At 46.1% G+C, this 27,199-nt stretch overlaps 16 protein-coding genes; 7 read left to right on the forward strand and 9 right to left on the reverse strand.

Annotated features, from left to right (window-relative positions):
• Window positions 1-114: 114 nt before the first annotated feature.
• Window positions 115-712, reverse strand: GSBLH_T00000483001 (uncharacterized protein). XM_013038697.1 has 2 exons: window positions 241-712; window positions 115-210 (listed from the first exon to the last, which is right to left on the reverse strand). The coding sequence occupies exons 1-2, from the start codon at window positions 363-365 to the stop codon at window positions 123-125; spliced, it is 213 nt and encodes a 70-aa protein (XP_012894151.1). The 5' UTR covers window positions 366-712; the 3' UTR covers window positions 115-122.
• Window positions 713-5,333: 4,621 nt separating this feature from the next.
• Window positions 5,334-6,083, forward strand: GSBLH_T00000484001 (uncharacterized protein; the record flags this gene model as incomplete). XM_013038698.1 has 4 exons in its annotated part: window positions 5,334-5,736; window positions 5,768-5,839; window positions 5,869-5,955; window positions 5,989-6,083. The coding sequence occupies exons 1-4, from the start codon at window positions 5,538-5,540 to the stop codon at window positions 6,081-6,083; spliced, it is 453 nt and encodes a 150-aa protein (XP_012894152.1). The 5' UTR covers window positions 5,334-5,537.
• Window positions 6,084-6,418: 335 nt separating this feature from the next.
• Window positions 6,419-7,920, reverse strand: GSBLH_T00000485001 (uncharacterized protein; the record flags this gene model as incomplete). The annotated part of the gene is made up of 7 exons (XM_013038699.1): window positions 6,419-6,526; window positions 6,556-6,760; window positions 6,791-7,026; window positions 7,057-7,143; window positions 7,173-7,462; window positions 7,495-7,576; window positions 7,606-7,920. 7 exons carry the CDS (start codon window positions 7,918-7,920, stop codon window positions 6,419-6,421), a joined length of 1,323 nt encoding a protein of 440 aa, XP_012894153.1.
• A 276-nt stretch (window positions 7,921-8,196) lies between these two features.
• GSBLH_T00000486001 (uncharacterized protein) lies at window positions 8,197-8,747 on the forward strand (the record flags this gene model as incomplete). XM_013038700.1 has 4 exons in its annotated part: window positions 8,197-8,284; window positions 8,315-8,411; window positions 8,443-8,532; window positions 8,565-8,747. The coding sequence occupies 4 exons, from the start codon at window positions 8,197-8,199 to the stop codon at window positions 8,734-8,736; spliced, it is 447 nt and encodes a 148-aa protein (XP_012894154.1). The 3' UTR covers window positions 8,737-8,747.
• Window positions 8,748-8,859: 112 nt separating this feature from the next.
• Window positions 8,860-10,055, forward strand: GSBLH_T00000487001 (uncharacterized protein; the record flags this gene model as incomplete). XM_013038701.1 has 7 exons in its annotated part: window positions 8,860-8,910; window positions 8,941-9,051; window positions 9,081-9,262; window positions 9,303-9,558; window positions 9,590-9,656; window positions 9,687-9,878; window positions 9,907-10,055. The coding sequence occupies exons 1-7, from the start codon at window positions 8,869-8,871 to the stop codon at window positions 10,053-10,055; spliced, it is 999 nt and encodes a 332-aa protein (XP_012894155.1). The 5' UTR covers window positions 8,860-8,868.
• A 463-nt stretch (window positions 10,056-10,518) lies between these two features.
• GSBLH_T00000488001 (uncharacterized protein) lies at window positions 10,519-11,662 on the reverse strand (the record flags this gene model as incomplete). The annotated part of the gene is made up of 5 exons (XM_013038702.1): window positions 10,519-10,671; window positions 10,700-10,800; window positions 10,830-10,890; window positions 10,922-10,954; window positions 10,985-11,662. The coding sequence occupies 5 exons, from the start codon at window positions 11,660-11,662 to the stop codon at window positions 10,519-10,521; spliced, it is 1,026 nt and encodes a 341-aa protein (XP_012894156.1).
• A 174-nt stretch (window positions 11,663-11,836) lies between these two features.
• On the reverse strand, window positions 11,837-13,217 carry GSBLH_T00006074001 (uncharacterized protein; the record flags this gene model as incomplete). Its single annotated transcript, XM_013038703.1, has 5 exons — window positions 11,837-11,857; window positions 11,886-12,368; window positions 12,398-12,498; window positions 12,528-12,753; window positions 12,783-13,217. The coding sequence occupies 5 exons, from the start codon at window positions 13,215-13,217 to the stop codon at window positions 11,837-11,839; spliced, it is 1,266 nt and encodes a 421-aa protein (XP_012894157.1).
• Window positions 13,218-13,401: 184 nt separating this feature from the next.
• Window positions 13,402-14,382, forward strand: GSBLH_T00000489001 (uncharacterized protein). XM_013038704.1 has 5 exons: window positions 13,402-13,528; window positions 13,559-13,647; window positions 13,679-13,750; window positions 13,783-13,931; window positions 13,966-14,382. Exons 1-5 carry the CDS (start codon window positions 13,481-13,483, stop codon window positions 14,367-14,369), a joined length of 762 nt encoding a protein of 253 aa, XP_012894158.1. The 5' UTR covers window positions 13,402-13,480; the 3' UTR covers window positions 14,370-14,382.
• A 1,551-nt stretch (window positions 14,383-15,933) lies between these two features.
• On the reverse strand, window positions 15,934-17,071 carry GSBLH_T00000490001 (uncharacterized protein; the record flags this gene model as incomplete). The annotated part of the gene is made up of 5 exons (XM_013038705.1): window positions 15,934-16,263; window positions 16,295-16,520; window positions 16,552-16,646; window positions 16,677-16,762; window positions 16,798-17,071. 5 exons carry the CDS (start codon window positions 17,069-17,071, stop codon window positions 15,934-15,936), a joined length of 1,011 nt encoding a protein of 336 aa, XP_012894159.1.
• A 210-nt stretch (window positions 17,072-17,281) lies between these two features.
• Window positions 17,282-18,181, forward strand: GSBLH_T00000491001 (uncharacterized protein). XM_013038706.1 has 2 exons: window positions 17,282-17,309; window positions 17,380-18,181. The coding sequence occupies exons 1-2, from the start codon at window positions 17,300-17,302 to the stop codon at window positions 18,144-18,146; spliced, it is 777 nt and encodes a 258-aa protein (XP_012894160.1). The 5' UTR covers window positions 17,282-17,299; the 3' UTR covers window positions 18,147-18,181.
• Window positions 18,182-18,333: 152 nt separating this feature from the next.
• GSBLH_T00000492001 (uncharacterized protein) lies at window positions 18,334-19,131 on the reverse strand (the record flags this gene model as incomplete). XM_013038707.1 has 5 exons in its annotated part: window positions 19,059-19,131; window positions 18,937-19,025; window positions 18,836-18,906; window positions 18,685-18,804; window positions 18,334-18,655 (listed from the first exon to the last, which is right to left on the reverse strand). The coding sequence occupies exons 1-5, from the start codon at window positions 19,117-19,119 to the stop codon at window positions 18,334-18,336; spliced, it is 663 nt and encodes a 220-aa protein (XP_012894161.1). The 5' UTR covers window positions 19,120-19,131.
• A 1,170-nt stretch (window positions 19,132-20,301) lies between these two features.
• Window positions 20,302-20,827, reverse strand: GSBLH_T00000493001 (uncharacterized protein). XM_013038708.1 has 4 exons: window positions 20,798-20,827; window positions 20,660-20,766; window positions 20,530-20,630; window positions 20,302-20,499 (listed from the first exon to the last, which is right to left on the reverse strand). Exons 1-4 carry the CDS (start codon window positions 20,810-20,812, stop codon window positions 20,420-20,422), a joined length of 303 nt encoding a protein of 100 aa, XP_012894162.1. The 5' UTR covers window positions 20,813-20,827; the 3' UTR covers window positions 20,302-20,419.
• A 1,111-nt stretch (window positions 20,828-21,938) lies between these two features.
• On the reverse strand, window positions 21,939-22,489 carry GSBLH_T00000494001 (uncharacterized protein). XM_013038709.1 has 2 exons: window positions 22,392-22,489; window positions 21,939-22,361 (listed from the first exon to the last, which is right to left on the reverse strand). Exons 1-2 carry the CDS (start codon window positions 22,456-22,458, stop codon window positions 21,952-21,954), a joined length of 477 nt encoding a protein of 158 aa, XP_012894163.1. The 5' UTR covers window positions 22,459-22,489; the 3' UTR covers window positions 21,939-21,951.
• Window positions 22,490-22,664: 175 nt separating this feature from the next.
• GSBLH_T00000495001 (uncharacterized protein) lies at window positions 22,665-23,721 on the forward strand (the record flags this gene model as incomplete). Its single annotated transcript, XM_013038710.1, has 4 exons — window positions 22,665-22,791; window positions 22,823-23,196; window positions 23,230-23,319; window positions 23,350-23,721. The coding sequence occupies 4 exons, from the start codon at window positions 22,665-22,667 to the stop codon at window positions 23,719-23,721; spliced, it is 963 nt and encodes a 320-aa protein (XP_012894164.1).
• Window positions 23,722-24,057: 336 nt separating this feature from the next.
• On the forward strand, window positions 24,058-25,013 carry GSBLH_T00000496001 (uncharacterized protein). XM_013038711.1 has 6 exons: window positions 24,058-24,103; window positions 24,134-24,249; window positions 24,281-24,515; window positions 24,547-24,698; window positions 24,729-24,882; window positions 24,914-25,013. Exons 1-6 carry the CDS (start codon window positions 24,071-24,073, stop codon window positions 24,998-25,000), a joined length of 777 nt encoding a protein of 258 aa, XP_012894165.1. The 5' UTR covers window positions 24,058-24,070; the 3' UTR covers window positions 25,001-25,013.
• Window positions 25,014-25,163: 150 nt separating this feature from the next.
• On the reverse strand, window positions 25,164-27,187 carry GSBLH_T00000497001 (uncharacterized protein; the record flags this gene model as incomplete). The annotated part of the gene is made up of 7 exons (XM_013038712.1): window positions 25,164-25,258; window positions 25,290-25,619; window positions 25,650-26,115; window positions 26,145-26,284; window positions 26,314-26,521; window positions 26,551-26,617; window positions 26,652-27,187. 7 exons carry the CDS (start codon window positions 27,185-27,187, stop codon window positions 25,164-25,166), a joined length of 1,842 nt encoding a protein of 613 aa, XP_012894166.1.
• Window positions 27,188-27,199: the final 12 nt, after the last annotated feature.

The following is a 27,199-nucleotide window of genomic DNA, read 5'->3' on the forward strand; positions in this document are numbered from 1 at the left end:
GATCCAGAATGTACTTTTCCGGATATGCGACCGCTAGCTTGGGTCCTTCGATATTATGAAAGAAGCTGTAAAACAACCCAACAAAATTCTTATTTTGTTTCGAACAAGAAATCATAATATGCTTATTCTTTCATATTATAATGCCTTCGACTCGCGATTCGCCCCTCCAAAGTCATATCTCCGTTCCCAAACACTTCCTTATTCATCTTCCTACACATCATCTTCCCTCGCCAAACTCACGCTAAAAACACTGGCTGCTTGTTTTTCTCTTCAATCGCTCGCCTTTCTTCCTCTTCCACGCGTTTCTTTCGATCCTCCTCCTCCATCGTCGCATTCTCCTGCATTTCTCGCAGCTTCGCTTCCATGTCCGCCGCTGTTTCTGCGCGTTTCTGGCTTCGATCTGCGTCTCTGTGCGATTTTTCGCCGCGCGATTCAGCAAACGAACGAGACCCTCGATGGCGCTGCGATGGACTGGGCGATCGTCGGTGCGTGTGATAATCGGCATGACTCCGATGTTTATGGTGCGAATGATGTGAATGACGCGATGGATGCGAGTGGCGACGCGATCCGCTGCGAGAGCGACTTCGATCATGATGCGAGTGAGGTGAGGCGGAGCGGCTTCGATTGCGTGGATGCGAAGTGTGTGTGGATTGTTTCGTGCGATGCTGCAGTTTGGAAGTGTAGTTGTCACTCTCGCTCGAATCGCTCGAATCGCTTTGGAGACCTCTTCGTAAATGCATTATTCCGGTGGATTTGGGCTCTGCTTGGTGGAGTGTAGAGAAATCCACCGAAATGTCACGTCCTTGGGATCGGAGCTGGGAATTAGGAAACATGCGAAAAAAGTACGAGATTGACGATTTCTTTGATTTTCTGGGAATTCATTAAATGACTTCGAGTCATTTCGAGCTCTTTTTTACGGATTTGCATTAACGGGTCTTCGGCAATGCGACGACGAATCTCGCTCGGCTATGCATGATTCGATTTTCCAATTCAAAACATTCGTAACGTCGTCTTCTCCATCGAGGAACATAGAGCCTGCCACAGCTTTACTCTCCAAATCTTGGAGCTGGTTTTTCTCCTCCTTGTCCAAATCGATCGTTTTCTTCCCAGTCAAATAATCGTCGGACTGCTTCTTTTCCATAACGGGAACTTCGTACAACCATCCGATTTTACGTTGCTTCTACATGTAAAAAAAGAATGCAGAGAGTCGGTTACAGCAAAGTCTTCATCCGTCGCTCCATTCTGAGCTTTCAGCAGTTCCATGCGTTCTCTCTCCTCTTGGATTTGCCGTCTCAACTCTTCTGTCCTCTGCTTTTCCTTTTCCAACGCCTGCTCCCGCAGCCATACTTGCTCTCGATTCAAAGCGTTAGACAACAAAAATAACTCCTACTTTCGTGTTGGCAGGGTTCCACTTCTTCTTTGACAGAAATTCGAGTGCCATAATCCAAAAGTGTGTCCAACAAACATCCCAATACTGAAGTCGTCTTCGTATCTGCAGCAGCTGCAGCACGTCGTCCACGGTGTTAAACCAATTAATCGCCGTCGGACTCGCCAAACAATTCAATGCATTCAAATCCTTTAGCTGTCGCAGAGTTCCAAACATCAAAAAATCAATCAAGCACGGTCTCGAATTGCCGCTGATGAACACGGAGTCCGGATCCTTGTTCTCTGCATTCACATCATTCGCTTGCTCGATAGCCTCGGCAATCTGCACGCCGACGACTGCGATCGGATGGTCGCTGGAGGTGGAGTACGTGACGCCGAGACTACGCTGGAGAGGGAGAAAAAAGCGAACTTCTTTCGGGATTGGAATTGTTGGGAGAAAAAAGAAGCGTAGGGAGCGAGGTGGCGCCCGGCAAAGCGGCTGGGAAGACTGAGGGAACAGAGGGGGTCGTACATAAAATCGTACAGTCGTCTAAATCGAAGGAGGAGAGAAAATGGACTTGATGTTGTTGAGAGAAGAGAAATTGTAAAGAGTTACAGAGGGAATGACCTCCTTGTGGATGTAGTTGATCCACTTAAGCTCTTCGCTCGATAAGGAATGCTTCTGGACATCCTCGATGTAATGTCTATTTGTTGAATTTTGATAGCGATTCCTACCGAATAATCTTTTTAGGATCTGATTCATATGTATTCTTGTCCTTCTCATAACGAATGATGGGCAGTTGATGATTCTTGGTTAATAGCTTCTCCTTCTTACTCCATATTGGGTTGACATCCAAGACGCGGTAAGAAACGTTCATAAATTGAAGCAACGTCATTATTTCGTAGCAGGCAGGGCTTAGAAGTAAAGACCATTTCGAATCGATACTTAGCTCTGTTTAGAAAAAGGGTAGCGACTGACTGCATTGGGGTGTGGAAAACTGTAAAGTTGTTCTTGTGCCCTGGTCTCTCTAAAGGCTTTTTGTGAAGAGAATAGTGAATGCTAGTTATAATGAATGAGAAAAGTGGAAACGCGAAAAAGAGATGGAGTAACAACACATAGAATTGGTGTGTGAAAACGATTCGTTCTATAAATGGAATCAGCACGTTACCATTGGCGTTATGTTGAGAAATATAGACGAGAGACTTGAATTGTAACGAGTGATGAAGAATGAGATGGTCAATAGGGCACCCATATAAGGAATAGATTTATAGTAGCAGTAGTAGAAGGTGAAGAAGAAGCAAATAATACTGATAAAACTATCAGATCGTTGTAACGATCGATAAAGCATGTAAAGTCTTCCTATATCTATTTAACAAATGTAAGTTGTATAGCTGAATAAATTAGAGCAAGGCAATTGGATGAATTTGACAATCTGCCTACATTGTACCACAAAAAATCTGCACAGAGTTTTCCGTCGATATAGTCTAAAATTCGATTTAGGAGCAGCTGGTGATCGTTTGGATCGAACTACCTTCGTTAAACATCCATAAAACCCAATACTTCACAAAGTACCATGTTTGAAACTCCCGTGGAATTTTTTCTTTTCGTCATTCAATTGTTTTTTTGACACAAAAAAGATGAGCAACAATAGGAATTCATCGCTTGAAATTGCTCTAATCGAGGTTACAAACGATTCGGGTGTTGCTAACCAAGCTGACGTTGACACTTGGAAGCATTGCTTATACGATCAATTCCCTACCTCAAACATCCAGTACAAAGATGGAAAGGTGGAAGTTACGGTAGGAGTTCCTCATTCTGGCTACACAGTCGAAACCAGTCTGCTGAATGATAACTTTAATGGCGCATCTATTATTCGCACTCCTGGAAATGTCGTATTTGCGAAATTTGAATACGTGAATGGAAAAGCTACAGGAGCTTGCGAATTGAACTATGAGGACGGGAAGCTGTTCTTCAGAGGATATCTAAAGGACGGATATCGAGAAGGAACAGGAACCGAGTATGATAAGAATGGAAATGTAATCTTCAACGGTAATTTCCAGAAAGGAGTGAGAGGAACCAAGACAACGAAACTCAATGGATTCACCGTGGAGAGCGACACGACAGGAAATCCGGTTTTAGCATACAAGGAAAACAAGAAGGGTTTGAAGCATGGAATGTGCTATTATTACCTCAACGGAAACGTTAGCAGAGGAGAAGAATGGGAAGATGGGAAGATGAAGAGAGTGGTGAAGGAATTCAATGGAAATACGATGGTAGAATACGACAAGAAGGGAAATAAAGTGTACGAAGGGAGTTATGTGGATTCTCTGGCGAAAGGATACCCTCGGTATGGAAAAGGATTCGTTTCTAGAACTAGTAGCAGAAAGAACGGGGATAGAGTGCAAACGAAGAGTTCTGGGATGTCGAAATGTGGAAAGATTTTAGTGTTATCGATTGCTATTTTGATTGTGCTGGCAGCGATCATTGTGGGGATCATCTATTCTATGATGGCTCCTTGCAGTGGCTATTTCCTTCAGGACTCTTTTGTTGTTCACGATCATGCATGTAAAAACAAAAAATCGTTTTCTCCTTTCAAATTGCTGGGCGTTCAATCCATCGAGATTGGAAATAACTGCTTCATTTCTGCAAATGAGTTTAGAGTCAGTGGGCTGCAAAAGCTGACTTCGCTGAAGGTGGGATCGAATTCATTCACAGACGAGACAACTCTTTTGGATCCCGCTATTACGCGTTCGTTCCACATATCGAACTGTAGACAACTGGAATCGATCGAAATCGGTGAATCCAGTTTCTCTTATTACGGAGAATTGTTCGAACTCCTGAATCTTCCTGCTTTGCAATCACTCAAAATCGGAACTATTGGAAAGGAATCCAACAACTTTATGAATAGTCCTTTGGAATTGAAGGGTTTGAAAAGTTTGCTGTGTTGATACGTAGATTTACCGAGCCTTACTTCCATTTCGTTGGGAGATGGTTCATTTTATGATTCTTTGATGTTTGATCTCTCTCAGCTTGCTTCTCTTTCTTTGCTGGAAATCGGAAGCGATTGTTTCGGCCTCGCTGATTCATTCGATCTGGACGGATTGAATCAACTGGCTTCCGTATCCATAGGCGATGGATCCTTTAAAAACTCCACTTCATTCAGTCTTTCGAATTTAAATTCTTTCGAATTATTGGAAATTGGAAATGAGTGTTTTTCGAATGTCGGTTCTTTTGAATTGAACGGACTGAATGCTTTGAAAACCTTGAAAATCGGACAAAACTCATTCACACTCAATAAGAATGATTATGGAGAGAATGAGGATCGATCTTTCCTTATCACAAACTGCGCTTCGATCAAATCAATCGATATCGGCAAGTTCAGTTTTAGTGATTATGCAGGCGGTGTCGAACTGAAAGAATTGAATTCATTAGAAACGATCCGGATTGGTACCATTAATGAAACGTCTCTGAATTTCTATGGTAGCTCGCTTAATATCAGAGGTAAAGCGTTCAATGCAAGAATAAGAATTAGAACTTGCCAAACTCATAAGCATTTCGTTAGGCGATGGGTCCTTTTCAAACTCCACTTCATTCAGTCTTTCGAATTTAGAATCCTTCGAATCATTGGAAATTGGAAATGAATGTTTCGGTTCAGTCGACATATTCAAATTGGACAAATTGAATGCTTTGAAAACCTTGAAAATCGGACAGAACTCATTCACACTCAATAAGGATGGTTATGGAGAGAATGAAGATCGATTTTTCAACATCACAAACTGCGCTTCGATCAAATCAATTGATATCGGCAAGTTCAGTTTTAGTGATTATGCAGGCAGCTTCGAACTGAAAGAATTGAACTCATTAGAAACGATCCGGATTGGTACCATTAATGAAACGTCGAATAACTTTTATTATGCTCCATTCAACCTTCATGGTATTCAGTTAGATATCAATGATTTGATTCAAAGATCTTCCAAAACTCATCTCCTTTTACCTAGGCGATGGATCCTTCGTTGGTTCTCCCACCTTTATCCCCTCGAACTTGAGTTCCTTACAGTCGATAGAGATCGGAAACGAATGCTTTATGAAAACAAGGAAATTCACAATCGACGGATTGAACGCTTTGCAATCGCTCTTTATCGGCGAGTACTCCTTTACAAAAAATAAAGACATGTGGGACAGTGATTGGTCTCGAGCATTCACATTGAAAAACTGCGCTGCATTGGAAACGATCGAAATTAGATACATGAGTTTTGCGGATTATGCGGGACCCTTCGAATTCAAAAACCTTCCCGCATTGCGATCAATCCGGCTGGGATCTCCCTCACTCCAATCCACTAATTTCAATTACCAATCGTTTATTCTTCGAGGTATCCATCGTTCTTCGCCTCTTGTCAATAGATTTTCCCAACCTGGAAGAGCTTTGGATGGGTTCAAAAGCTTTTGATGAGTCTCTTCATACGGTTATAGAAAGTATTCGTTGCTTTTTCTCTACAAACTAGATCTCCCGAAACTGAAAAAGATCGAACTACGCACACATGCGATTGCTGGAGTAAGAGATAGATACGACTGCACGCTGGTAATGCGAAGTTTTCTTTGTGTTGTTGGTTGAATGCGATTAGATTTGGAGAGTTTGGAGACGCTCAGCGCGAGTGCCTTTAGCTTGTTATATCAGTACAATGTAACAATGGAAAGTACGTTGGATCGCTCAGAATAAAATCGTAGACATTCCAAATTGCTACAATGTGTCGGTGACCGGCAACTCGTTTTGGGAAGTCGGAATTAAATCGTTTAATAGTAGTGCAAATTGGGTGCTCTGAGCAATAGACGTTGCGCAGCCTTTGATCGATGCTGTTAATTATCACAATCCTTAAGCATTCCTTTGATGATGCAAGTGGCGCTCTTTATTTGCTATTCATCCTTGCGATGATGTTTGTGGTAATCAACCATGAAACCAGTTTTTCATTCATTTGATTGCTCATTCATTCATTTATTCATTCGATTGCTCATTCATTCATTCATTCATTCATTCAAACAAACATTTCAACGCATCTAGTTTATCGTAAAAGTACTCAGATTGCGGCCTTCGCCTCCACGCGCTGCTCGCTTTTTCTCTTCCTTGAACGCCTGCTTCAGTTGCTTTTTCTGCTGTCGTTTGGCCTATTTTCGCACACACTCCCCACTCCTACGCTCTTCGCTTCCTTCACTTTCTGCTTTCGCAGACGTTTCTCTTCGGCCGTTTCGTTCTTATTCCGCTTTGCTCCCAAATTCTCTACAGGCTCCATCTCCTCCTCTTCTTCTTCTTCTTCTCCTTCCTCGGTTTCCCCTTTTTCCACGATCGGCAATCCAGTTTTCTTGGATAACGCGATCTTCTTCACGGGTTTTCGCACCGTTCTGCGCATCAAACCCTTCCCCAATTCCCACGAAATCAACTTCGGATGATTCAGCAGATTGCTGTACGTGCTGCAGATCGACTCGCAATCGAATTCCTCCTTCGGAGGCCGCGCGAACTGCAAGTCGATCTGTTCGTCCACTTCTTCCGAGTCGCCCTCTTCGTTCACCGTCGCTAATTTCACTCTCTGCGTTTCCTGATGCGTCGCCCAGGCCTTCTCGCGCTCTTTTTCCTTCTCCTGGTCTTCCAAAAACTCGTCCAACGCATCCTATCCATCACCGTTTCCACGTTTCCCCACTTGGAACACCGCATCGTCCATCTTGAGCGGGCCTCCAACGATTACTCCGTCTTCGTCTCCCTCCTCTTCGCTGTACTGATGCGCAATCTACGCTCAACGCCTCTCTGCTCGCTCACTGCGCTGAATTGCTGATCGATTTCCCGCTCTTTTCGATTCGTCGGCTCGATCCGGATCTCCTCCGCGTAGCGATCTTCCGTCAGCTCCACTTTCGAGCGCTCGCGCTCTTCGCGAGCCTTCAGCAAGTTCCGAATGTGCGCGTCGAAGTCGAAGCCCTCGTCTTCCTCCCTGTCTTCGATCGCCTGCTGCACGAAATCGTCGGGAATGAAACCTTCCTCTTGCTCGTCTCCAGACCAATCTTCGTTTTCGATAGCATCCATCGCTGCTAAGAGTTCTGGATCCACTTCCTCTAGACCTAACCAGGATGGCTGATCGACTCACCGTATTTCAGGTTCACCGCTTTCGGAAGTTGCTTGCTTCGCAGTTCAGGAGGCAGAATCTCTTCGTCCAAATGCAAATCCGTCTGTGTTTGAGGAGATGAACAGGGACTACGGCTTCGATCGTTCGGACTTCACCTCCGGGAGCAATGAAGATTCCTGGACCTGCATCTTTGATGTGGGCTTGATAATCCGTGCCATCCAGAGGAAAGCCGAATTCATCGGTGGTCTCTCCATAAATTCTTCCCTTCTGGCGTTTCATGTAACTCTCTTCTTCCTCCTCCTCTTCTTCGTTTTCATTGTTTTCGTCAAATTCATCATACTCATCGTACTCATCGTACTCATCGTACTCATCGTACTCATTGTACTCATCATAGTAATTTTCCTCCTCTTCTTCTTCGCGGGAACGCTTTATAGCGTGATCAAACATAGCTCCCTACAGATTAGCAACATTACTTATCTGCTACCAAGCTGCCCTCCATTCCCTTCGGAATCAAGACATTTGGAGTCGTTCCCTCCTCGTAGTACATAGGATCGGAACGACTTCTTCCAACCAGGACAAAAGTTACTCCTTTCTTTTTATCGATGAATTTTTTCTTGTCTTTTTTCATTTACCAAACGTAGTACTTGCTCTACCAAAATATTGAAAAAAAGCAAAAATTGTGGAGATTATGGCCATTCTTACTTTTCGATTATTATTACAGCAATGAATCAATTTGATACATATGACAGTGGCGCTATCAATCCGCAGGATCAATACGACCCTCGTGTTGCTCAAGTTTTACGAGGAAAGAGTTTTTTTGCACAGATTTTCTGATTCGTAGATTTCTTGGATGCAGAACCACTTTCGAATGCGGAGGTAGAGTCCATTTTGGAAGAGCGAGTTAATTACCTTCAACGTTCGAATTATGCAGTTCCAAGGTTGTGGATTCAGCTTGTCTTTTTATTCTAGTACGATTGCAGATACTTTGAAAGACTTGAGTGATGTGCTGAGAAACATGGATACTGCTTATGATCACGCAGGAACACAAAGCAGAAAAGAGTATAGTTGTTTTTTTTAAGTGTTTAAATTAGGAAACTGGAAAGTCTTGTTTTTGATGGTGATAAAGGTCCTATGAAACTGGACCCCGTTGAAGTGTGCCAAATTTTAAACTTGAACCCGAGATCAATTCTCGAGTTGATGTCGTATTTACCAACTCTCAAGCGTTTTAGTGAATATGATCTTTCTCGCATCCTTGATGAATAGTGTTGTTATATTGACTGTTTGTTTGCAAATTTGATAATGAAAAAGCACTACCCATCTGTGTGAATAACCGCGGCTAATCGAAATGCTTAACACAACATCCATCATATTATTAAAAAAGGATCTGCATTTTCCATGGCGTACTTATTGAATAAGATGATGCTTGGCGATGGTGAAGTGTTTCTTCGTGTTTTGTTTCATCATTAGATTTGCACCGGAGGCTTACAGAGTCTTTGTCTCGGAGCGATTGATGGAAATTGGTTCGGAGTGATTTTGGAGATTATTCTGTACATTTTCTGTTTGGTCAGTCTTCAGACCGTTGGCTTTGACTTGATCCTTGAGCGTAGATTTGCCGCGACTTCCTAGTTCCCAGTTTGGAAGTTTTGTGTGTACGGTGTAAATTAAAGGAAGATGTAGCGGGAGCTACTTTCCTTGCATTCGGCACGGCGGCTGCTGAGATCGTGATCAGCTGCATCACGATTGTTCACGGTGATGTGTACATCGATGTGGGTATCGGTTCCATTGTTGGGTAATTACTCTTCTTCTTCTTCTTCTCCTCTAATCTCTAGAGCGAGTCTGATGGGAACTCTGCTGATCCCTGGTATCTGTGCTGTGATTTCGGAGAAGCCTCTGGAGATCCGAAGCATGGTGTTCATGCGTGACACCATCTTCTTCCTCCTGGCTCTTCTGGGTCTGGTCATCTTCATCAACGATGGTACCATCTACGGACTGGAGGCCATCTACCTGCTCGTCATTTTCGTTGGCTATGTCTTGTGCATCTGCCTGTCTCCGCTGGTCAAGCGCTCCTTCCGCTTCAACCGCGAGGTGTGTGCTGATGGGTTGCGACGATGCGTAGGCGCAGGAGGCGATGAACTCCGCTCTGATGTCTGCGGACGGCATGGACGAGGATGATATGGAATATGGTTGGCGTGATGGATGTGGGTCATGGGTAGCGCCCGTGAACGAGGCGGCCGATGTGGCTGTGGAGGAGATCGCTGTGGAGAGTCTGAACCCCGTGGACAACGCGCAGCCCATGATGGCGAAGGCTTCGGGCGTGAAGACGGCGGTGAGCTCGTTCTACACGCGCGTCGTGGTGAATCCGAGTCGCTTCGTGTTCAACCACCTGATTCCGAAGTGCACGCATGGTACGCAAGCGGAGAGTGTGGCATGTAGGAACGCAGTTCGAGTACTTGTTCCCTCTGACGATGATCATCTCGCTCCTTCATCTGTTTATCATCGCGTTCGTGATGAGTGCTGTCTGCCAGCGATGGACGAGTCTGCTGATCGGCGCTGGATTCATATCCTTTCACTCTCTTTTTTGAGTCTTTCGAGGATTCCTTCATTGTCACCAGAGCAATGTTGGTGTGGTTGTGGGTTTGGTGCTGGTGGCGATTAACCTCTCCATCCCCGATCTGCAGTACGCGATGCGGATGTCCACGGCGGGTCACGGCTACGTGGCCATCAACAACTCCATCAGTGCGCAGATTTTGAATATCAGCTTCGGAATCGGTCTGCCGATGCTGATCAAGACGATCATCACTGGGTCGGGAGTGGATATCAGCGGTTATAAGCTGGTGGGTCAGTGCTCGATCCTTCTGTCCATCGCGATCCTGCTGTTTATCGGATTGACGCTGGTTCCCACGATCATCAAGAAGGAGGATAAGTGTACAGTGGATGACATTCGTGGAAAGGTCCTCGTTGCGGTGACAATTTTGCTGCTCATTATTTGCCTCGTTCTTAGCTTGAGAAAAGCGTTGTGTGTTTGTTACAAATCGATTGGGAGGTTCATTCACGTTTGATGGAGATTACATTCCCCACGTTCGCATGGAAGGACGCGTGGTGCGAGATGCTGAGCACTTGGATGTTCAGCTTCACCATCACCTCGTTGATCAGACCCACCACGCGCTCTGTGTTCTCTTCGTCCAACGCAGCGTCGATCTAGTCTCGACCCGCTCTTCGATCCTACTTCATCGAATATGTACAGAGGAAATGGGTGATACATCACTTGGGCTAATACCAGCGCGACCGCGACGAGCGACTTCTGCCCTCCGGACAGTTCCACCAACGCTGCTTTTCAGAGAGTACGCAATGAATACTTGTTTTCCAGGAATCGTTGCAGTCGTTTCGGATTTGAATCGCGATTTCCCTGTCAATATCCTATCGGTGAATGGGGATGGGAAACCAGTACAGAGGAAATCAGCTCGATGTCTTTCTCTGGGATCTAGAGTTTATTCAAAACCAAATAGACGACCAATCGCTTGCAAAACGATTTGAAATGTTTGGAGATCGTCTCGAAGGTCGCTTCGTTCAGCTTTTTCACGCGGACGTTCGTGCTTTCGATGAGAGCGCTGAGCGCATTCATTCCCTCTTCGATCACCTTCGCTCGCTCCAGCAAAGTCTCCACCGATTCGTCGTTCTGCGTCTGTTCCTCTGCGTTCTCCAGCTGAATGTCCTCCTTCAGCTGTTTCAACCTCGCTTGCAGCTTTTCTATTTCTGCAATAAGTTCTTCCGAAGAAGAAGAAGAAGAAGAAGAAGAAGATCCATTCATTGGCACGATCTTCAGACGTTTCCCTGGTTTGTTTGCGTTCTTTGCATTCCTTCCAGGTCCTGCATACTGGTCTATCGCTTGCTCCTTCTTTGCTATTTCCTCTGAAACCTTTTCCTGTCTGGTAATCAGAGACGATAGATCCGCTTCCTCCTTTTCCTCCACGTTCTCGGTAACAGGGATCGATTCCAATTCTCTCTTCTGCTGCTCTTGCAAGGTATTAATCTCCTTCTCTACCTGTTGCTGCTGGTAATTGAGCGAGTCCAAAGCCAGTCTATCTGCCACGAGCTTCTTCGCATTGGCAGCATTCTGCTGAACCGCTTGGCTATTCTCACACTCAAAAATCCGGTCATTGAGCGTGCGTAACTCTTGACAAACGCTCATCCACTCCTTCTGAGGAGACAAGCGAGTGATTCTCTTCCAAAGCGATCGATCGATGTGGATGGACCCTCCCAGGAGCGATCCTTTCTATTGGTAATTGAACAAACAGAAACATCACAGAATGGATCGAGCCATCCATGGTAATGACTCGAATCGAATGTTTGTTTATGATAAGTGTCAACTCTTTGGGATCTCCTTCTTTCAGAAAGTAAGTGTTGCCACATACTGCGTTAATGAGATTAATAGGTGTTGTATCATCTGCGAGGAGAGTGGAAGGGTGGATTAGAGTGATGTTTCCTTCTTGAATCGTGGTTGGAGGGAGTCGCATCTGCGTTAATCGCTCCATTACCCATATGCGAATTGGTTTGTGTTTCATTAGCAATTCTTTGGATGTTTCGTAAGTATCGCATAGATGAATGGTCAGAAATGGCTTCAAGAGCTGAATGAGGCATGGAACAAACTCATCAATATCCGGTTTCCAATGAAACTGCTCGATCACCAAGCCATGATACGAAAACGAAGGAATGACTTCTTGTTCCAGCTCTTCCTTTCTCTTCTGCAGTTGGCGCTGTCTCTGATAGAGAGGAGGCAGAGGATCCTCCTGAATAACCAAGGAGTCAATCGCTCTCTGTAATTCCTCTTTTTCCATTCTTATCTTTTTGCTGATCTCAAGTAAATGAGTTAATGAGGAACCAATCTCACTCATTTTCTATACTCTAAGTCGAACAATTGCTTTACTTGCTGATGCTTTCGGAACGCTCGCTGATAACTTTGGAGTTCCTCTTCCTGTTGAAGCGTTTTCGAAATCTCTTGGTATTCCGTTCGCAGATCGGACAATTCTACTTTCTATTTTGTTATAGGAACATACCTTGATGGAGTTGATCCGTCAGAATAGATTGCTTATCCTTTAAAGTACCTTGCATTCGCATGATTTCTCTGTTGAGCGCTTCCCATCTCAAATGCGATTGAAATCGCTCATTGCTCAACTGCTTCTGACAGACTAGGTGTTGAATTCTCTGTAGCTGGCTTTGAAGAGTCAGCTTGTCTTTCTCATAGCTCTGCAAAAACTCCAGATACTTTCCACTTCCATTTGTCTACAGTTCACTCAGTCGAGCGTTGATACTTCATGGAGAAAATCGACTAGATTGTCATAGTAACTCTGAATTCGGTTCTGCTGAATTACGAAAATCGGATCTGTTAATCCCAATTGCTCTCCTATCGTCTGACGGAGTCGTTCGCGGGAGAGTTGCTTCCCATTGTACCGAAAACAAACTGTCCCTTGCGTATCTGCAGAAAACTTGAGAGTGACATTCTTCTTTCCCCCAAACTGAAGTTCAACATGGCACTTTTCCTTTTGGTGAGTGATCAACTCACTGTATTTGGAGACTCGAAGCCTTTTCAAGTCGAATCCTAAAGCACAGCAGATAGCATCAATCAATGCGGACTTTCCGCTTCCATTTCGACCAACAATGCAGTTGAGTTTTTCTGAAAACCGATATTTCTGTTCATTATCATAGGATTTGAAGTGAAAGACGGACACCTGCTCCAAAATAGACATATTTATGGATCGGAACCCATTTGGAGGGAGATTAATATTCTGGCGTGAAACGTTTGGAATAGTGCTTTTACCCTTTCCTGCATGCCTCGATTGTACAGAAAGCTCACTTCACAAATAGTTTCGAAAACCGCGGTTCTACTCTTTTCTACTCTTAAGGCTGGAATTCTACTAAATCATTACCTATGCTTGCCTCAAGAGTTTCATTTATCGCAAGAAGTGTTGCCAGACAGCCTTTTATGTTACAGGCTGCTTCTCAGCGTTTTATGGCAACTACTCCCGATATGAAGATTAACGCCACTGAGGACAAGCCTGTTGTCGTAGTCATTCGCTTTCATTTATAGAAGAACTATAAGATTTTCTCCATCTTCCGTTTCGATAATGAGAGAGATAATAAGCCTCATTATGAGAAGTACGCTGTTGACATGAACGAGTACAATATGCTGATGTGTTGCGAAGAGTAGTTGTGGAACCATGGTGTTGGATGCTCTTTTCAAGATCAAGAACGAGCAGGACCCGACCTTTGTCTTCCGAAGGTACGAAATATCGCGTACTGACCTAAGAATAGATCGTGCCGTGAGGGTATTTGCGGTTCTTGTGCCATGAACATTAACGGCGAGAACGGTTTGGCTTGTTTGACTAAGATCCCCAAGGATAATAAGGTTTGCACCGTGCGTCCCCTTCCCCACTTGTATGTGATCAAGGATCTGGTTGCTGGTACTGAGTGGTTATTCATCTACTATCCTTACAGATCTGACGAACTTCTACGAGCAGTACGCGTCGATCAAGCCGTGGCTGCAGAAGAAGTCGGCTGTGAGCACGGACTACAAGGTGGAGAACCTGCAGTCGCACGAGGATCGTCTGCTTCTGGACGGTCTGTACGAGTGCATTCTCTGCGCCTGCTGCTCGACGTCGTGCCCGTCGTACTGGTGGCACGGCGATAAGTATCTGGGCCCGTCGATTCTGCAGCAAGCGTACCGATGGATCGCCGATTCGCGTGATGAGATGACGGAGGAGAGACTGAAGAGTCTGGACGATACGTACAAGCTGTATCGATGCCATGCGATTATGAACTGCACGCATGCTTGCCCCAAGAATCTCAATCCGGGAAGATCGATCCACAAGCTGAAGAAGGCAATCCATAAGATGCACTAAATCTGTTTACTGATCGTGTTTGTTCGGAACCAAACAGGAGAATTGAACTTCGAGAACTTTTCCTTGATCAGCAGCTTGTCCTCGATCGACATATCCGATCTCGACATCACCAACGCGTTGATTCCGTTCGGCATCATCCGTCCGCCCACCAGCGACAGCAGCAAGCGGTAGCCCTCGTCCGAGATTTCGTTGTTGCTCACGATGATCTCCGCAGGGGACTTGAAATAGATCTCCAGGTTTCGAATCGGATCCAGCACTGTCGCCACAAAATCGGCATTCGCATAGTCTCGATTGTTGCTCTTCATTATATTCATCACATAATCGCTCGTGAAGTAGGACAGCAGACACTACGCATCACTCTCTCCCTCCCCATCTTCTACATCGTAATCGGTCTTAATGCGACAACCGATCGTGATCCACTCATCAACGTACAGATTCGATTGCGCGAAGCACCTCATGTACCGCTTCACGCTATTGTGCAGACAGTCGATCATGATTGCGCCCAGGAAGTACTTCGATTCGATCCACACGCTCAGATCGTTGAAGTAATCCATGTACGTGCTCGTCATCGTGAGAATGCCGTCCGCTTCTTCCTGATTCAGCCAGTCCTCCGTGAAGCAGGTATTCTCCAGCACCTACAACACGTTTATCCATCCCTCACTTCTCTTACCTTCGCTGTGTCAATATCGCCGATGATCATATCTGCGATCGTGTGCGAGACCAAGATATTGAGATCCAGCAGCTTCGCGCTGATCTGCTCGATATTCGTCGCCATCACGGGCTGCGCCTCCTCCGAGAGATCCGCGCTCAGCATACTCGGAATGTCTTCGATCTGCGATCGCAAATGGTTGTTGTTGTTAATCAGCATACACAGCTGGCGATCGGAGAAGTCCGTGAGCAAAGGCTCGTAGTGATCGATGTACGTCTGCACGGAGCTGATGCAGATCTACCGTTGACTCTTTCGCACATTGCAACTCGGATCACTTCGCAGAGCGCCAGGTCCTTCAGATGCTCGTCCGCCAGCTCGATCTGCGTCCGGATCAGCTTGAAGATGAGCTCCGGGAACGGAGAGATGAGCGCTCCCTGCTCGTTCTCGCTCACGTGCTCGGTTCCCTCCAGAATTCGGGTGAAATACACACTCATCTGCGTCTACCCTCGCAAGCAAAGCCCATTTCTACCGTGCAGACCAGCTCGAACTTGCCCAGCAGTTTCTTCTTCGCCTCGACAAACACCGGGATATCGTCGCTGCCCCACGCCTTCACTTCCTCGCAGAAACTATCCAGCCACTCCAGCAGCACCAAAATCTCGCCGGGCTCCAATCCCTGGCTCTCGTAATAGTATTCCATCTAGGCTCAGAGAGAGAGACACCGACACCCACCTGGTTGTTGGCGATCAGCGCGTATTGGTTGATGAAGAACTGCAGAATGTCGTAGTGCGGCGGGAAGCAGGGAACCAGCTTCGTTCGCACGACATCCAAATCGCCGAGAAGCTGCATTCCGATTCGCAGCTTGTCCTTCATCGATTCTCCTTGCTATCTCTCACACACACACAGAACAAAAAAACGTTAAACGCGTACTCGCAACGACGCTGGATTGCAGCCAAGAGCCGATCCTTGCATTCCTCCACCCAATCGCGATCCTCCAAGATCCACGACACCACTTCTTCTCCGTGATCGTGCAACTACGGCGAAGCGCCCGTCTAGAAATACGTCTTTGGCTCGCAGATGACGACGCTGGTTCTTCTCGATGATCGTCAAAGCGCGCACCAACGCGGCAGGATCGGATTGGCCCAGCTGCAGGCAGCGATAGATGTGCTCCCAGAGCTTGTCTTCCAGGAGCTGGCGGAGTGCGAGGATGCTTTCGAAGCAGTCGCCGTAGATTTCGCCCGCGAATTGCTGGGATCAAAGAGGGGACAAAAGGGGAAACCTGCATCTCGGGAGAGGACATCGCGCTGATCTGCGTTTTCAGCTTTTGCATCCACGAGTAGTAGCCGATCCATTCGTCGTAGACCACTTTGAGACACGTGTAGTCTTCATTTAGACGTGTGGTCATGACCTTGAGACGTTCAGGAAGCTCGTTGATAAATCGGATTTGGCTTACGACGCTCATGACGTTCTTGCGAGCAATGTACAGCTTGTCGATCTTCGTATTCCTAGCGTGATCACACCCAATTCGAACACTACGTTTCCAAAGTCTTCAAGCTCTCTTTACAGTTTTTGCGGACGTCGTCAAAGCGCTTTTTCATATTCATTGTGTTCTCCTTTATCAATTGTACAGTCTACATAAAAACAGCGAATTTCATAGATACGCGAAGAGAATCCGAAAGCTCATCCAGCTGAGTCTGCATCATAGCACCCAACTGGGTGCGCAGCGTAGCTAGTTGCTGTTCAACTTCTAGAGACGATTAAACTGCAAAAATCTATATATACTCGAAATCGTAACATCCAAAGTATCCAATTGTGTGGACGAATCCAAATAAGAGGCAATTTCCTCTGTAGAATCATTATACGCCCTTATTTCTAGCTCAACGCTCACAGGTGTCTTGTCCATACTCATTATGAGCTTTAAGGGAATAAATCCTTTCTTTTTTGAATTTCTAAAAACGGTCGAATGAGTCTCTGTGGGATCTATTATGAAAATAAGTGTCTGTGAGCGATGCTGCCCGATTCGTAGTGGAATGATCATCGTTGAGTATGTTTTCATTCTTCCAACCTGTAATTTTGTACTTTGAAAGAGTAAATGAGTGAAGCATTCAATTTCAGAAATTTGGTATTCAAAATATGCTGATTAATCGAGAAATAGATTTTATAAAGAATGGTCCCTATTTATCTAATCCGATAGGATTCATAAGCGTATATATGAGCACTATTATGGTATTATTACGAGTGGACATTTCCAATTCAGAAATCAACTATTGTTGTTGTGTGAACCATGGCTATTGGTAGGTGCATTTCTAGTGCTCTTTGTGAAATAACAAAGTGATTCTTTCCCAGCTTCTAACCCATTTGTAGGCAAGTCTCAAAAGAAAGTCAGTAAGAAGGGAAAGGGAAAGAAGGTGATTGATACCATGGCTAAGAAGGAGTGGTACGATGTGCGTGCCCCTAACCAGTTCCTGGTGCGTGATGTGTGCAAGACGCTCGTGTCTCGTACTTCGGGATTGAAGATTGCCTCGGAGGGTCTGAAGGGACGTATTTTCGAGGCCAATCTGGGTGATCTGAGCAAGAACGAGGAGCAGGGTTACCGCAAGATCAAGCTGCGAGTGGAGGACGTGCAGGGAGATAAGTGCATCACCCTCTTCTACGGAATGGACATCACCCGCGACAAGCTGGGTTCTCTGATCAAGAAGTGGAAGACTCTGATTGAGTGCAACGTGGAGGTGTCTACCACCGACGGTTACAAGCTGCGTCTGTTCTGCATCGCGTTCACCCGCAAGCAGGACAACCAGAACAAGAAGACTTGCTACGCGCAGGCCTCTCAGATCCACCGCATTCGTGCGAAGATGGTGGAGATCATCACGGACGAGGTGTCGAAGTGCGATCTTGCGACGCTGGTTCCGAAGCTGTGCATGGAGTCGATCGGTGCTCGCATTCAGAAGGAGTGCAACAAGATCTATCCTCTGGAGAACACGCTGATCCGCAAGGTGAAGATGATCAAGTCGCCCAAGATCGATACGGTGAAGCTGATGGAGCAGCACGCCGATGTCGTGAAGAAGGAGGAAGAGGGCGTGAAGGTGGAGGAGACTGTGGCTCCCATGGCTGGATCGGGAGGTCGTCTGTAAGCTTCTCTCTCTCTGGACGCACACAACAATTTCTAGAGTGTTTGTTGGACAAATGAGTGATGGAAACAGGGGGAACGGTTGAGTGAATCAATATGATTGTGATACCACACACAGTGATGTAGAAAAATAAAAATTAAAAAAGAAAGGATCGCTTCGATGCAAACCACGCACGATTCAAACAAACAGATCATTGACGACTCTCAGCCCACTGTTTCTTCAATTCTTGCACGCGTGCCTTGGTCACAGGCTTGTTGTCGGGAACCTCGTTCTCTTCGTAGTTTTCCATTGTGGGAACCGTCATCGCATCGAAGTTATCGTAGGGACCCGCCATAAACACGCGCTCAATCGGCACAACCTCCTGAAGTTCCTCCAAAACACGCTTCTCCACTTCTTCCAACTTGTAGGGATTTGCTAAATAGACCATGTGAGCATCCAGCATCTTTCTCATGTGGTTTCGCTTCTCTGACTCTCGATGAAGTTGGTTCATCACGCCTCTCGTCTGACGCATCCTATTCTAAAGTGACCTCCGAAGGCCTACGTTTTCATTATCTCAGCATTGCACAAGTGCTCCCAGTGGTAGCGAATGTTTCCCACCTTCGCTTCACGGGCCTCCTCCGCCTTCAGCTTCATCTTCTCCTCATTTGCACGCGCTTTTTCTCTACGCTTTAGTTCTTCGCAGTACAGCGCACGCTCGGATTGTATCATACTGCTTTTGAAGATCCGCATACTCTTCGGAGTATTGCTTTCGTAACTTTCGAACCTACGAATGAAGCTCCAAGACAGAAAGCACATTGTCTCTATATTTTGCTTTATTTACTTGGTAGTTGGCAATCTTTTCCATCTGCTCCGGTGTTTTCGTAGCATAGCAGCGTACAGCAACTACTCATGTCAGAAATACAACATACACACTACCTCGAGAGTAGGCAACTATCCCATTCCCAATGCCCGGCAATACTCTTTGGAAAGACAACATACTACCCCAGAGATCAACGAAAAATAACACAATCTCCTATACCCACACAATAGAATTCAACAAACATCGCAAGCAAACACTAAAACTACTGTTCCTTCCCTTCGTTCGCCTTGGCCTTTTCTTTCTCCTTTTGCTGTTGCTGCATCATCATCTGCTGCATACCAGACACACTCGTTTCCTCCAGCAGCTCGGACTGTCTCTTGTAAGCAACCTTCGCCTTATACAGGTCGACTCTCTACCCTATGAGTACCCCCATGTACACCTACCGCTTGAAAATTCTCGGTTTCTGAAACTACTCTCGTTCCTAAGAAGAAATCCATGATACGTTTCTTCATGACAATCATGAGTGTGAGATCCATCAAAGAAGTGAAAGAAAATATAATGGATATCTGTCCACCGATGAACATAGTAAACGGAAGCAAAAATTGGATTAAATTACGGGAACAGGTCAGGTAAGGACTGGCTACTTCTCCATGCTTATTCACAACTTCCAATTCCATTAGCTTTCTTCCAATACTTCGGGATCTCCTATCAGCAAAGAGATCCTTGACAGAAAACAGCAGGTAGAAGTAAATCTGTCCTATATTGAATCCCAAACTTTGATCTCCAAGTTCGAAAGATGACAGCATATACACAGCGAACGCACCAACTATAAACTAGACGCAAATATGAAACCAGTACCCAGCGATACACTGACATCAATAAGACCAGCTCCAAGACGTCTAACAAGAGGCGCTGGTTTCAGAACAGGATTTAGATATACCTTATCCTGAGTAACCTTGTTATAGTAGAATTTTATGCGAGTTTCCTCTTCTTCACGCATCTCCCAGTCCGTTTCAATCTCCGGATTGGAGAAATAACTCGTCACGGGCTTTGAGATTGGCTTTGACCAAAGCGAGAGCTTATGTACCTTCTTTGTATCTTGCTCTGCAGGAGTAGCACTGAATAGACGACAAAAAGCTGCTCTAGGAAATGGAACGACAGCTTTACCAAAGAGAGCTCCACTACTGCGTGCAGCGAATAGCAGAGTGGAAGATACCTTTCCCGATGTAATTGCCAACATCACAGCACAAATAGTGAAGAAAAACCCTCGGTTAATTTGGGCAAAATCTGGAAGCAAAAAAGATAGAAAAATAGAAAAAAAAGACATCAAATTGAAAGGAGTGAGCAAACAAACACATAGATCAATCGAAATGAACAATGGGATTGGTAAAGCCAAAAAAGGATGCCGCCTAAAAGAGGAACTGCTAAAGTATAGAGAATGTGGATTTTAGTGGAACTAGTTAAATCAATTCAAATCCTAATGTCTCCAGACATACACGACCACCAGTGCTAAGAAAATAAAAACAAGCACTAGGACAATGTCTAGAATCGTATTGTCTACACATAATGTATCAAGCCTGCATTTACTTGTTTGTTCTCCTTGCTGGACCTGGGTCTTTAGATTTTTGTGCAACTTTCTCGTGGTCTCATTTGCTCGATCCGTTGCTTCCTCAAGTCTTTCAATCAAGCTATCTCACAGAAGATCCCTAAGAAATACGTGATCTGCTCTTCCAGTTCATCGCCGACTGCTTTGCTGACGTTGTGGAGGTTATCGAGTGCCTTGTCCAATCTGTCAAGTTTCTCATTCTGTCTCCGCAGTTCTTGCTAATGGTTATCTGTCTTCTGCGAATTCTACTTCCTGCTCCATCATTTCTGAGGGAATAGGAGTTTCAGCAGAGGAATAATGAAAACGTATTATATCCCTATGGTTTGGAGTAATCGTTTTTCGATATCATTCAGTAGCTGGGACTACGAGCTATCCAGGTCTACTCTCCTGTTGCTGGACCAAATAGAAGAGGCTTGCTTTTCTGTTTCCATCACAAATGTTATATATAATTACTTAAATGAGCGTGTATCATTCATTGGGAGACGTAAGAACTAGTTTGGAGGAGGATGGTGTGTTGTAAAATCCCTTGAGAGTTTTGATGCGTTGAAATATATATCCTTGGAGTCTGGTGTTCGAATTCTTAATTTCCAGTCGCACGGGTATTGTTTCGTCATTGTCGATGCGGAAACAAACGAAGATATATTCTGTTTCAGACCAGAAATGGATATAGGAACCAGTGGTGAATGCGATACATTCAATGAAACAGAGCTACCTGATTCATGTGAAGTGTCAATTCATGATTCCACTCCAAACAAAGCAATCCAGCGCGAGATCCTCGAGCTGATTCATCCGATTTTGCATTCTTCACTGGAGCCAGACGACCAGATTGTTTTACTAAGGGTCTGTTCACTCCTGTTGAGTATGATGCTTTAGGCCACCCTTGTCAAGCAATATGGCATGCTCTATCATGTGATCGCGTCAAGGTCCTCTATCGAGTATCGTCTTGACCCCACAATTTCTAGCAATATTCTCTACTTCCAGCACGATGGCTTATTCATTCTGCTTTGGAGGACCCAAATGAAAGAGAAATACTTACGGGATATTCGCCATACGCGATGGTTTGAGGGGAATTTCGCTTTCCTAGCGTTGCTTCTGTTGAGCTGCTTCTTTGCCTTGAGGCTTTTTGGCTATTATGTTTCAAACAGTAATAACCTCGATCTACTATCATCGGAGGCAGTGATCAAGCAAACACAGCAAGTATCAATCCGATTTGGATGTCATGTAGTATTTCACACTGTTCGCAGTGTCTATTGCCAGTACGATGATTGTGTTTCAGTTACGGAACAACTCTCGAAGACGTCGCTTTCGACAAGACATGGAAGTAGCGGAAAACCTTGTAGTGAAATATTCCAGGCGATGAGTACGTTCTCCTTGATTCAACAAACAATCCATAATGTATGACCTTAGTCCATCTTTACATTCCCTCTGCAAAAGTCAAGGTACCATTCCCAACCCTTCATGAGGTACTCATTGGCCTTAGTCAGCGCCTCGACTACTACAGTGCACTCGTCAAACGCAGCAAAATAGATCAGAATGGCACATTTAATAATCGAGTAATACATGTTTCCGTCCAGAATAGAAGGGAGCATCTGGAAAACAGAAAAAACGAGCCAGTAGGCTGCCCATTTCTTTTCCTTGGCTTTCTCCTCAGAGAGGTCTTTCATAGTAAGGCCCAATGCGACAAAGAAAGCCAGGTATGCAAAAAAGAATTTGCGCATCAGCAGATAAACAAGAGCGACCAAAAGCACACTAACCGCCATCACTATGTAGTGAAGGGGAACCTTAATTTTATTCTCGATATCAGAAAGCTTTTCTAAATGTTATATCCTCAGAACACACAAACCATTCTTCGGAGTGATTTTCTTGTAAAACTCCTCAACAGAAGTCCAGTAAGTCTTCAGATTTTCCATTTTATTCGTATCGACGACAAACGAACAATAGACAAACAATCTATGAAATTTACGGACTGGGAACGTTAATCACTTTGGGATATACTTCTACTTTATGCACCCTAATAATTTGGGCCTAACTTTCACGCGGTTTTCCTTCGGTTCTTGCTGGAACGAAAAAATGCCGATTATTTGCTATTTTCGAAAGTTGAAATATCTCGCTAAACATGAGTGAGCCTGCTGAAAAAAGCTCGGAAACGGGCGAGGCTGCACAGAGCACAGACAAAGTCAAATCTATTGAGGAAGTCGATCAGCTGATGAGCTTGAACAAAGAAAAAGTGAACGTGGCTGCATGTAGGACTGCTTCTAAACGATTCCATTGTAGTAACCGAGCTAGGATCGAAATACATGCTTCCTACCGAAATTGGAACTCTCATTTCAAATCTATCAAGTATAAAGTATACCACAGACCCATTCATTGAATTGTACTATTTTTACAAGACCATGGAGCAGAACGACGCTTCTTTCAAGCAAAATACTGGAAATCCGTTCTTTGACTATCGGACAAAGGAGGCGATCGCATCTCGAAATGAGTTGCGTAGAATCGCGTTCCTGAACTCGTTCGATTCAAAAACATTGGGAGTCACGGAGTACCGAGATTTTCGAAAGCAAGCAAAGCAGCTAGAATTCGAGATCTTGAGTCTAGACGAAGATGAGTCTTCCAAAGAGCTTCACATTCGCCTGTTGAGTCAAATCGAAGTACTCTCCACGTGTATTTCCATTTTCATCTAGTCCGGCTACTCGGACATTCTCAAAATCGAGCGATGCCATCTGCGTCTCGACAACTCGACCAACAGCTTTGCCCAGGCGTTTCTAAAACACGTTTGACCTCCTCTCTCCACCCACCCTCAGGACATCGAAGAGGCCCACCACCACCTTCTGAAAGCGTTCTCGATCGACCGCTCGAGCACCGGGCAGCTCTCCGTGAAGCCGAAGGGTCTGCTGCGCGTGCTGAGCTACCAGAAGGGGAAGAAGCTTCTGCTCGCCGCGGCTCCGTTCTTTACGAAGGAGGTTTGGAAGTGTCTGCTGTCCATCCTCATCCCCTATCTACTGATTTGGACCGGCGATGAGGCGCAGCGCGAAGTCACCGACCGCGTGCTGCGGACCATCCAAAGCTATCTGGAGAGCGAGCAGGCCGATCTGAGCTTTCTCACCGCGGTTCTGAACTCGTTTATTCAGCAGAAAACATATCCTTGTTTTTATGATGTGGGGAAGAGGCCTTGATTCACGGAGGCGATTATTCCGGTGCTGCTGCAGTCGGAGAAGTACGCTGGGCTGATTATTGCGCTGCTGAGTCGCGGAGAAAAGATAGCGAACGGATCGGAGGGGGATGCGGGAGAGAGTTGTAGTCAGGAGCTTGCGGAGGAGTGGAAGGGTGTGGTCTCTGTGCTGAACGCAAAGTTGGCGAAACAGAGCATGTGGACTGTTTGTTGGAACTATTTCTTTCATCTCATTCTTTTTGTGATTATGAATCCCCATTTGAAAGCTCTTGAAACAGACATATCCTAATCCGATTTAAGCAGACGAATTCCTTCACAAGAACGTTTTGTACCATTTTGGATTAGATACCTCGATGGATCTGAAAAGTGAGTTTGGAGACTGCAGAGTAATCCGTTCGGAACAAGATTCGATTTAGTTTGTGATAATGCAAGGAAGTGCAGACCGAACAAAAGATCTTGCGAATTTCTTTCATAATTCGTTAGAGTTGCCGTTTGGTGGAAAGGAAATTGGAAAGACCGAACGTTACTCGATGTGCCAACTTTTGGTATAATTTTATCGGTAGGTACAAGGTGGGAAAGATCCTGTGTGTGAGTCATGGGATGGGCATGCCCTCGTTGAGTATAGCTCTCAATGAAGTGTACAAGCTTCTTCACTACGCTGGTTGCCTTGACAAATGTACTTTCATTCGCTGTGGTACATGTGGGGGCATTGGCGTAGCTCCTGGAAGTGTGGTTGTATCAACAGAATGCTGTGACGCTGATCTCAATCACTTTTACACACAGTCCGCGCTTGGCAAAGTACTTCTTTGCATCTTTTTGTACCACAAAGCACTACCAATACCCTGCGATCGCTGATCCCGAAGTGGTTCGTCACCTCCAATTGCTCGCCGAAGAGAACGGAATCCCCGTGGTGTCCGGCGTTACTCTGTCTGCTGATGGATTCTACGAGGATCAAGGTCGCACAGACGGTTTCTTCTGTGAGTAGGGAAGTGCTTTCAGTGTGATGTGAAGGTACGAGGAGGCGGACAAGTTCTCCTTTCTGCAGAAGCTCCACGCTGCGGGCGTGTGCAACATCGAGATGGAGGCGCTGCTGTTCCTGGCGTTTGCTCGACGCGCGGGTGTGAAAGCGGGCGTGGTCTGCACGGTGATCGTGGATCGACTGAAGGTTTTTGTGAGGAAGAAGCGATGACTGATAGGGAGATCAAGTCACATCCACTGCAGAGGAATTGGAAGAGTTTATGTGCGCGAACTGGAAGTTGCTGAGTCATTTTGTGTGTGAATAAACGAGTGGAACACTCCGTATGTTTGTGTCAGTCAATCATTTGAACGATCAATCAATCGAATAAAAAATCAATCGAATGATCAATCAATCGAATAAAAAATCAATCCATCCTATTCCTTTTCGTTCTCATGTCGAGCCAATCTACATCACGCACTCGATTCTTTTTAGAAACAAACACGCCATTCGTACTCCAAGCTATTCAGGAACTCCTGGATCTGGAAAACTGTATCGCTCAGCCGGATATCCGCCTGCTTCTTCACTACGCCTCACTCTCCTGCCCCATTCCCTACGAGCACTCGACTCCTGATCCTTCCACTCCTCCAGAGCATCCGGATACACGAGATCGTTCTCAAACGCAGAGTAGAACAGCGCCTCCAGCAATCCGCGCGGCTGGCCCACCGAATCCCAGAATCGCACCATCTCGTTCAGCAGCTCCACGTGCTGATCCATCTGCAGTCCGTCCCAGAAATTGCGAATCAGCAAGCCGTAGTTGTCCGCCACGAACGGCAGGAAGTGGTAGAAATTGACCTCCATCTTCCCGTCCTCGCGCTTCTCCACCAGCACCAGCTGCATCGGATCGTTCTCGCCCAGGATGAACTTCAGCAGCACTCCCATCAGTCCTACGCTTCACGCCTCTTCTCCGCGTCTACGCGTGTCCTTCTCCAGACCCGCCTGATCCACCATCTCGCTCAGCTCCTCGCCCATCGCTTGCGTCTGCAGAATCTCCAGGAACTTCGCCTCGTCCTTTATCGGCTTCGCCGCTTCCTCCTTCGCCGCTTCCTTCACCTCCGGCTTCTCCGACTTCTCCAGTTTCTCCGGTTTCTCCGGTTTCTCGACCTTGGCGTCGGCGGATTCGCGCGAAGGCACGTGCTTGATCAGCTGGTGCATGTCCAGAGCCTTCACGATCTCATCGAAGTTCGCGGCGACGGCCTCCATCTTGGAGCTCTCCAGCGAATCGGCGTCCAGATAGCATCGCTGCAAGGCCTGCTCGATCATCTCGCTGGACACCAAATCGCCGATCTGCTTGAAGAACAGACCCAGCGTCATGGCCATCTTGCTGCTCACTTCCTTCCGCTTCAGCACCAGCTTCAAGATCTGCACCACCAGCGGGAACACCTGCGTTTCATCGCCCTGCCTCCGCCTACGTCCTGCTTCTTCGCCTTCTCCAGCATGTTCTCCAGGTCCTTGCTCTTCGGCGCGCTCAGCTGCTGGTTCAGCGCCTCCGCCAGCTGCGCCACGCGGTTCTCGGGGAGCGTCGCGGCCGGAACGTCGCTGTAGCTCGCCGCTAGGATCGATTTCCGCGCCCATTCCTACGCAAATCCACGCTCCACGCCACCGTGAAGGTCGCTTTCGGCGCGCGCTCTGCGGACTGATTGCCGCTGCTGCTGCCGCTCGGTTCGGGCGCTTTGGTGCGTCGCTCCTGCAGCGCGTGGTCGCGCGCCTGGAGATCCTTCTGCGTCTGCTCGATGCGCTCCTGGTTCTTCTTGGCAGCGCGCTCTTTCAGCTGCTCCAGAGTCAAATTCTGCGTGAGAAAAACCCGAACACGCCTACGGAGTCGTTCTCGTCAGAAGAGTCGAAATTCAGAATCGAGAACTGGTTCTGGCCAGGACGATAGTCACTAGGGATGAGCAAAAAGGAGAGAAAGGGAGTACGGAGGATTCAGATTTACGGGATCGCGGCTTTCTTTGTCTGAATCAGGTTTGGATGGACTGTCCTGCTTGCGAGCACGAGGAATATACTTTGAACGACCGCCCGGTCTGGAGTAATAATCGCGTGGGGACTCATCGTCTCTGTAGTGGTCACGGTCCCGGTTAAATCCCATATCATCGTCATACGCATGTGGACGATAACGATACTTACTACCAGATCCATGACCGTAATTTGAACCGCCATGTCTATAGCCCATATTCTGGGGGCTGTTTTCTCTATTCACTTCTTCGGAGGCAGAGTTCACAGGATTGGCCGGTTTCTTTACTCTCCAATCAGCGCTGCTGTCCGCTTCCGACATAGTGTCTAAGAGGGAACAATGAAAAACGCAAATTACTTTGATGACGATAATTACCTCCATTTCGGCCTCTATCATTGTAGCCACCACGATTGTTATAATGCGAACCACCCATACGTTGAGAACCGTATCCAAAACGATTGCTAGGGCCACGGTAACGCGGTTCATCATAGTCACCTCCATTTTTCCAGCCTC

This window comes from Blastocystis hominis (genome assembly GCF_000151665.1).
Source record: "Blastocystis hominis, Singapore isolate B (sub-type 7) whole genome shotgun sequence assembly, scaffold_0".
Classification (NCBI taxonomy): domain Eukaryota; class Bigyra; order Opalinata; family Blastocystidae; genus Blastocystis; species Blastocystis hominis.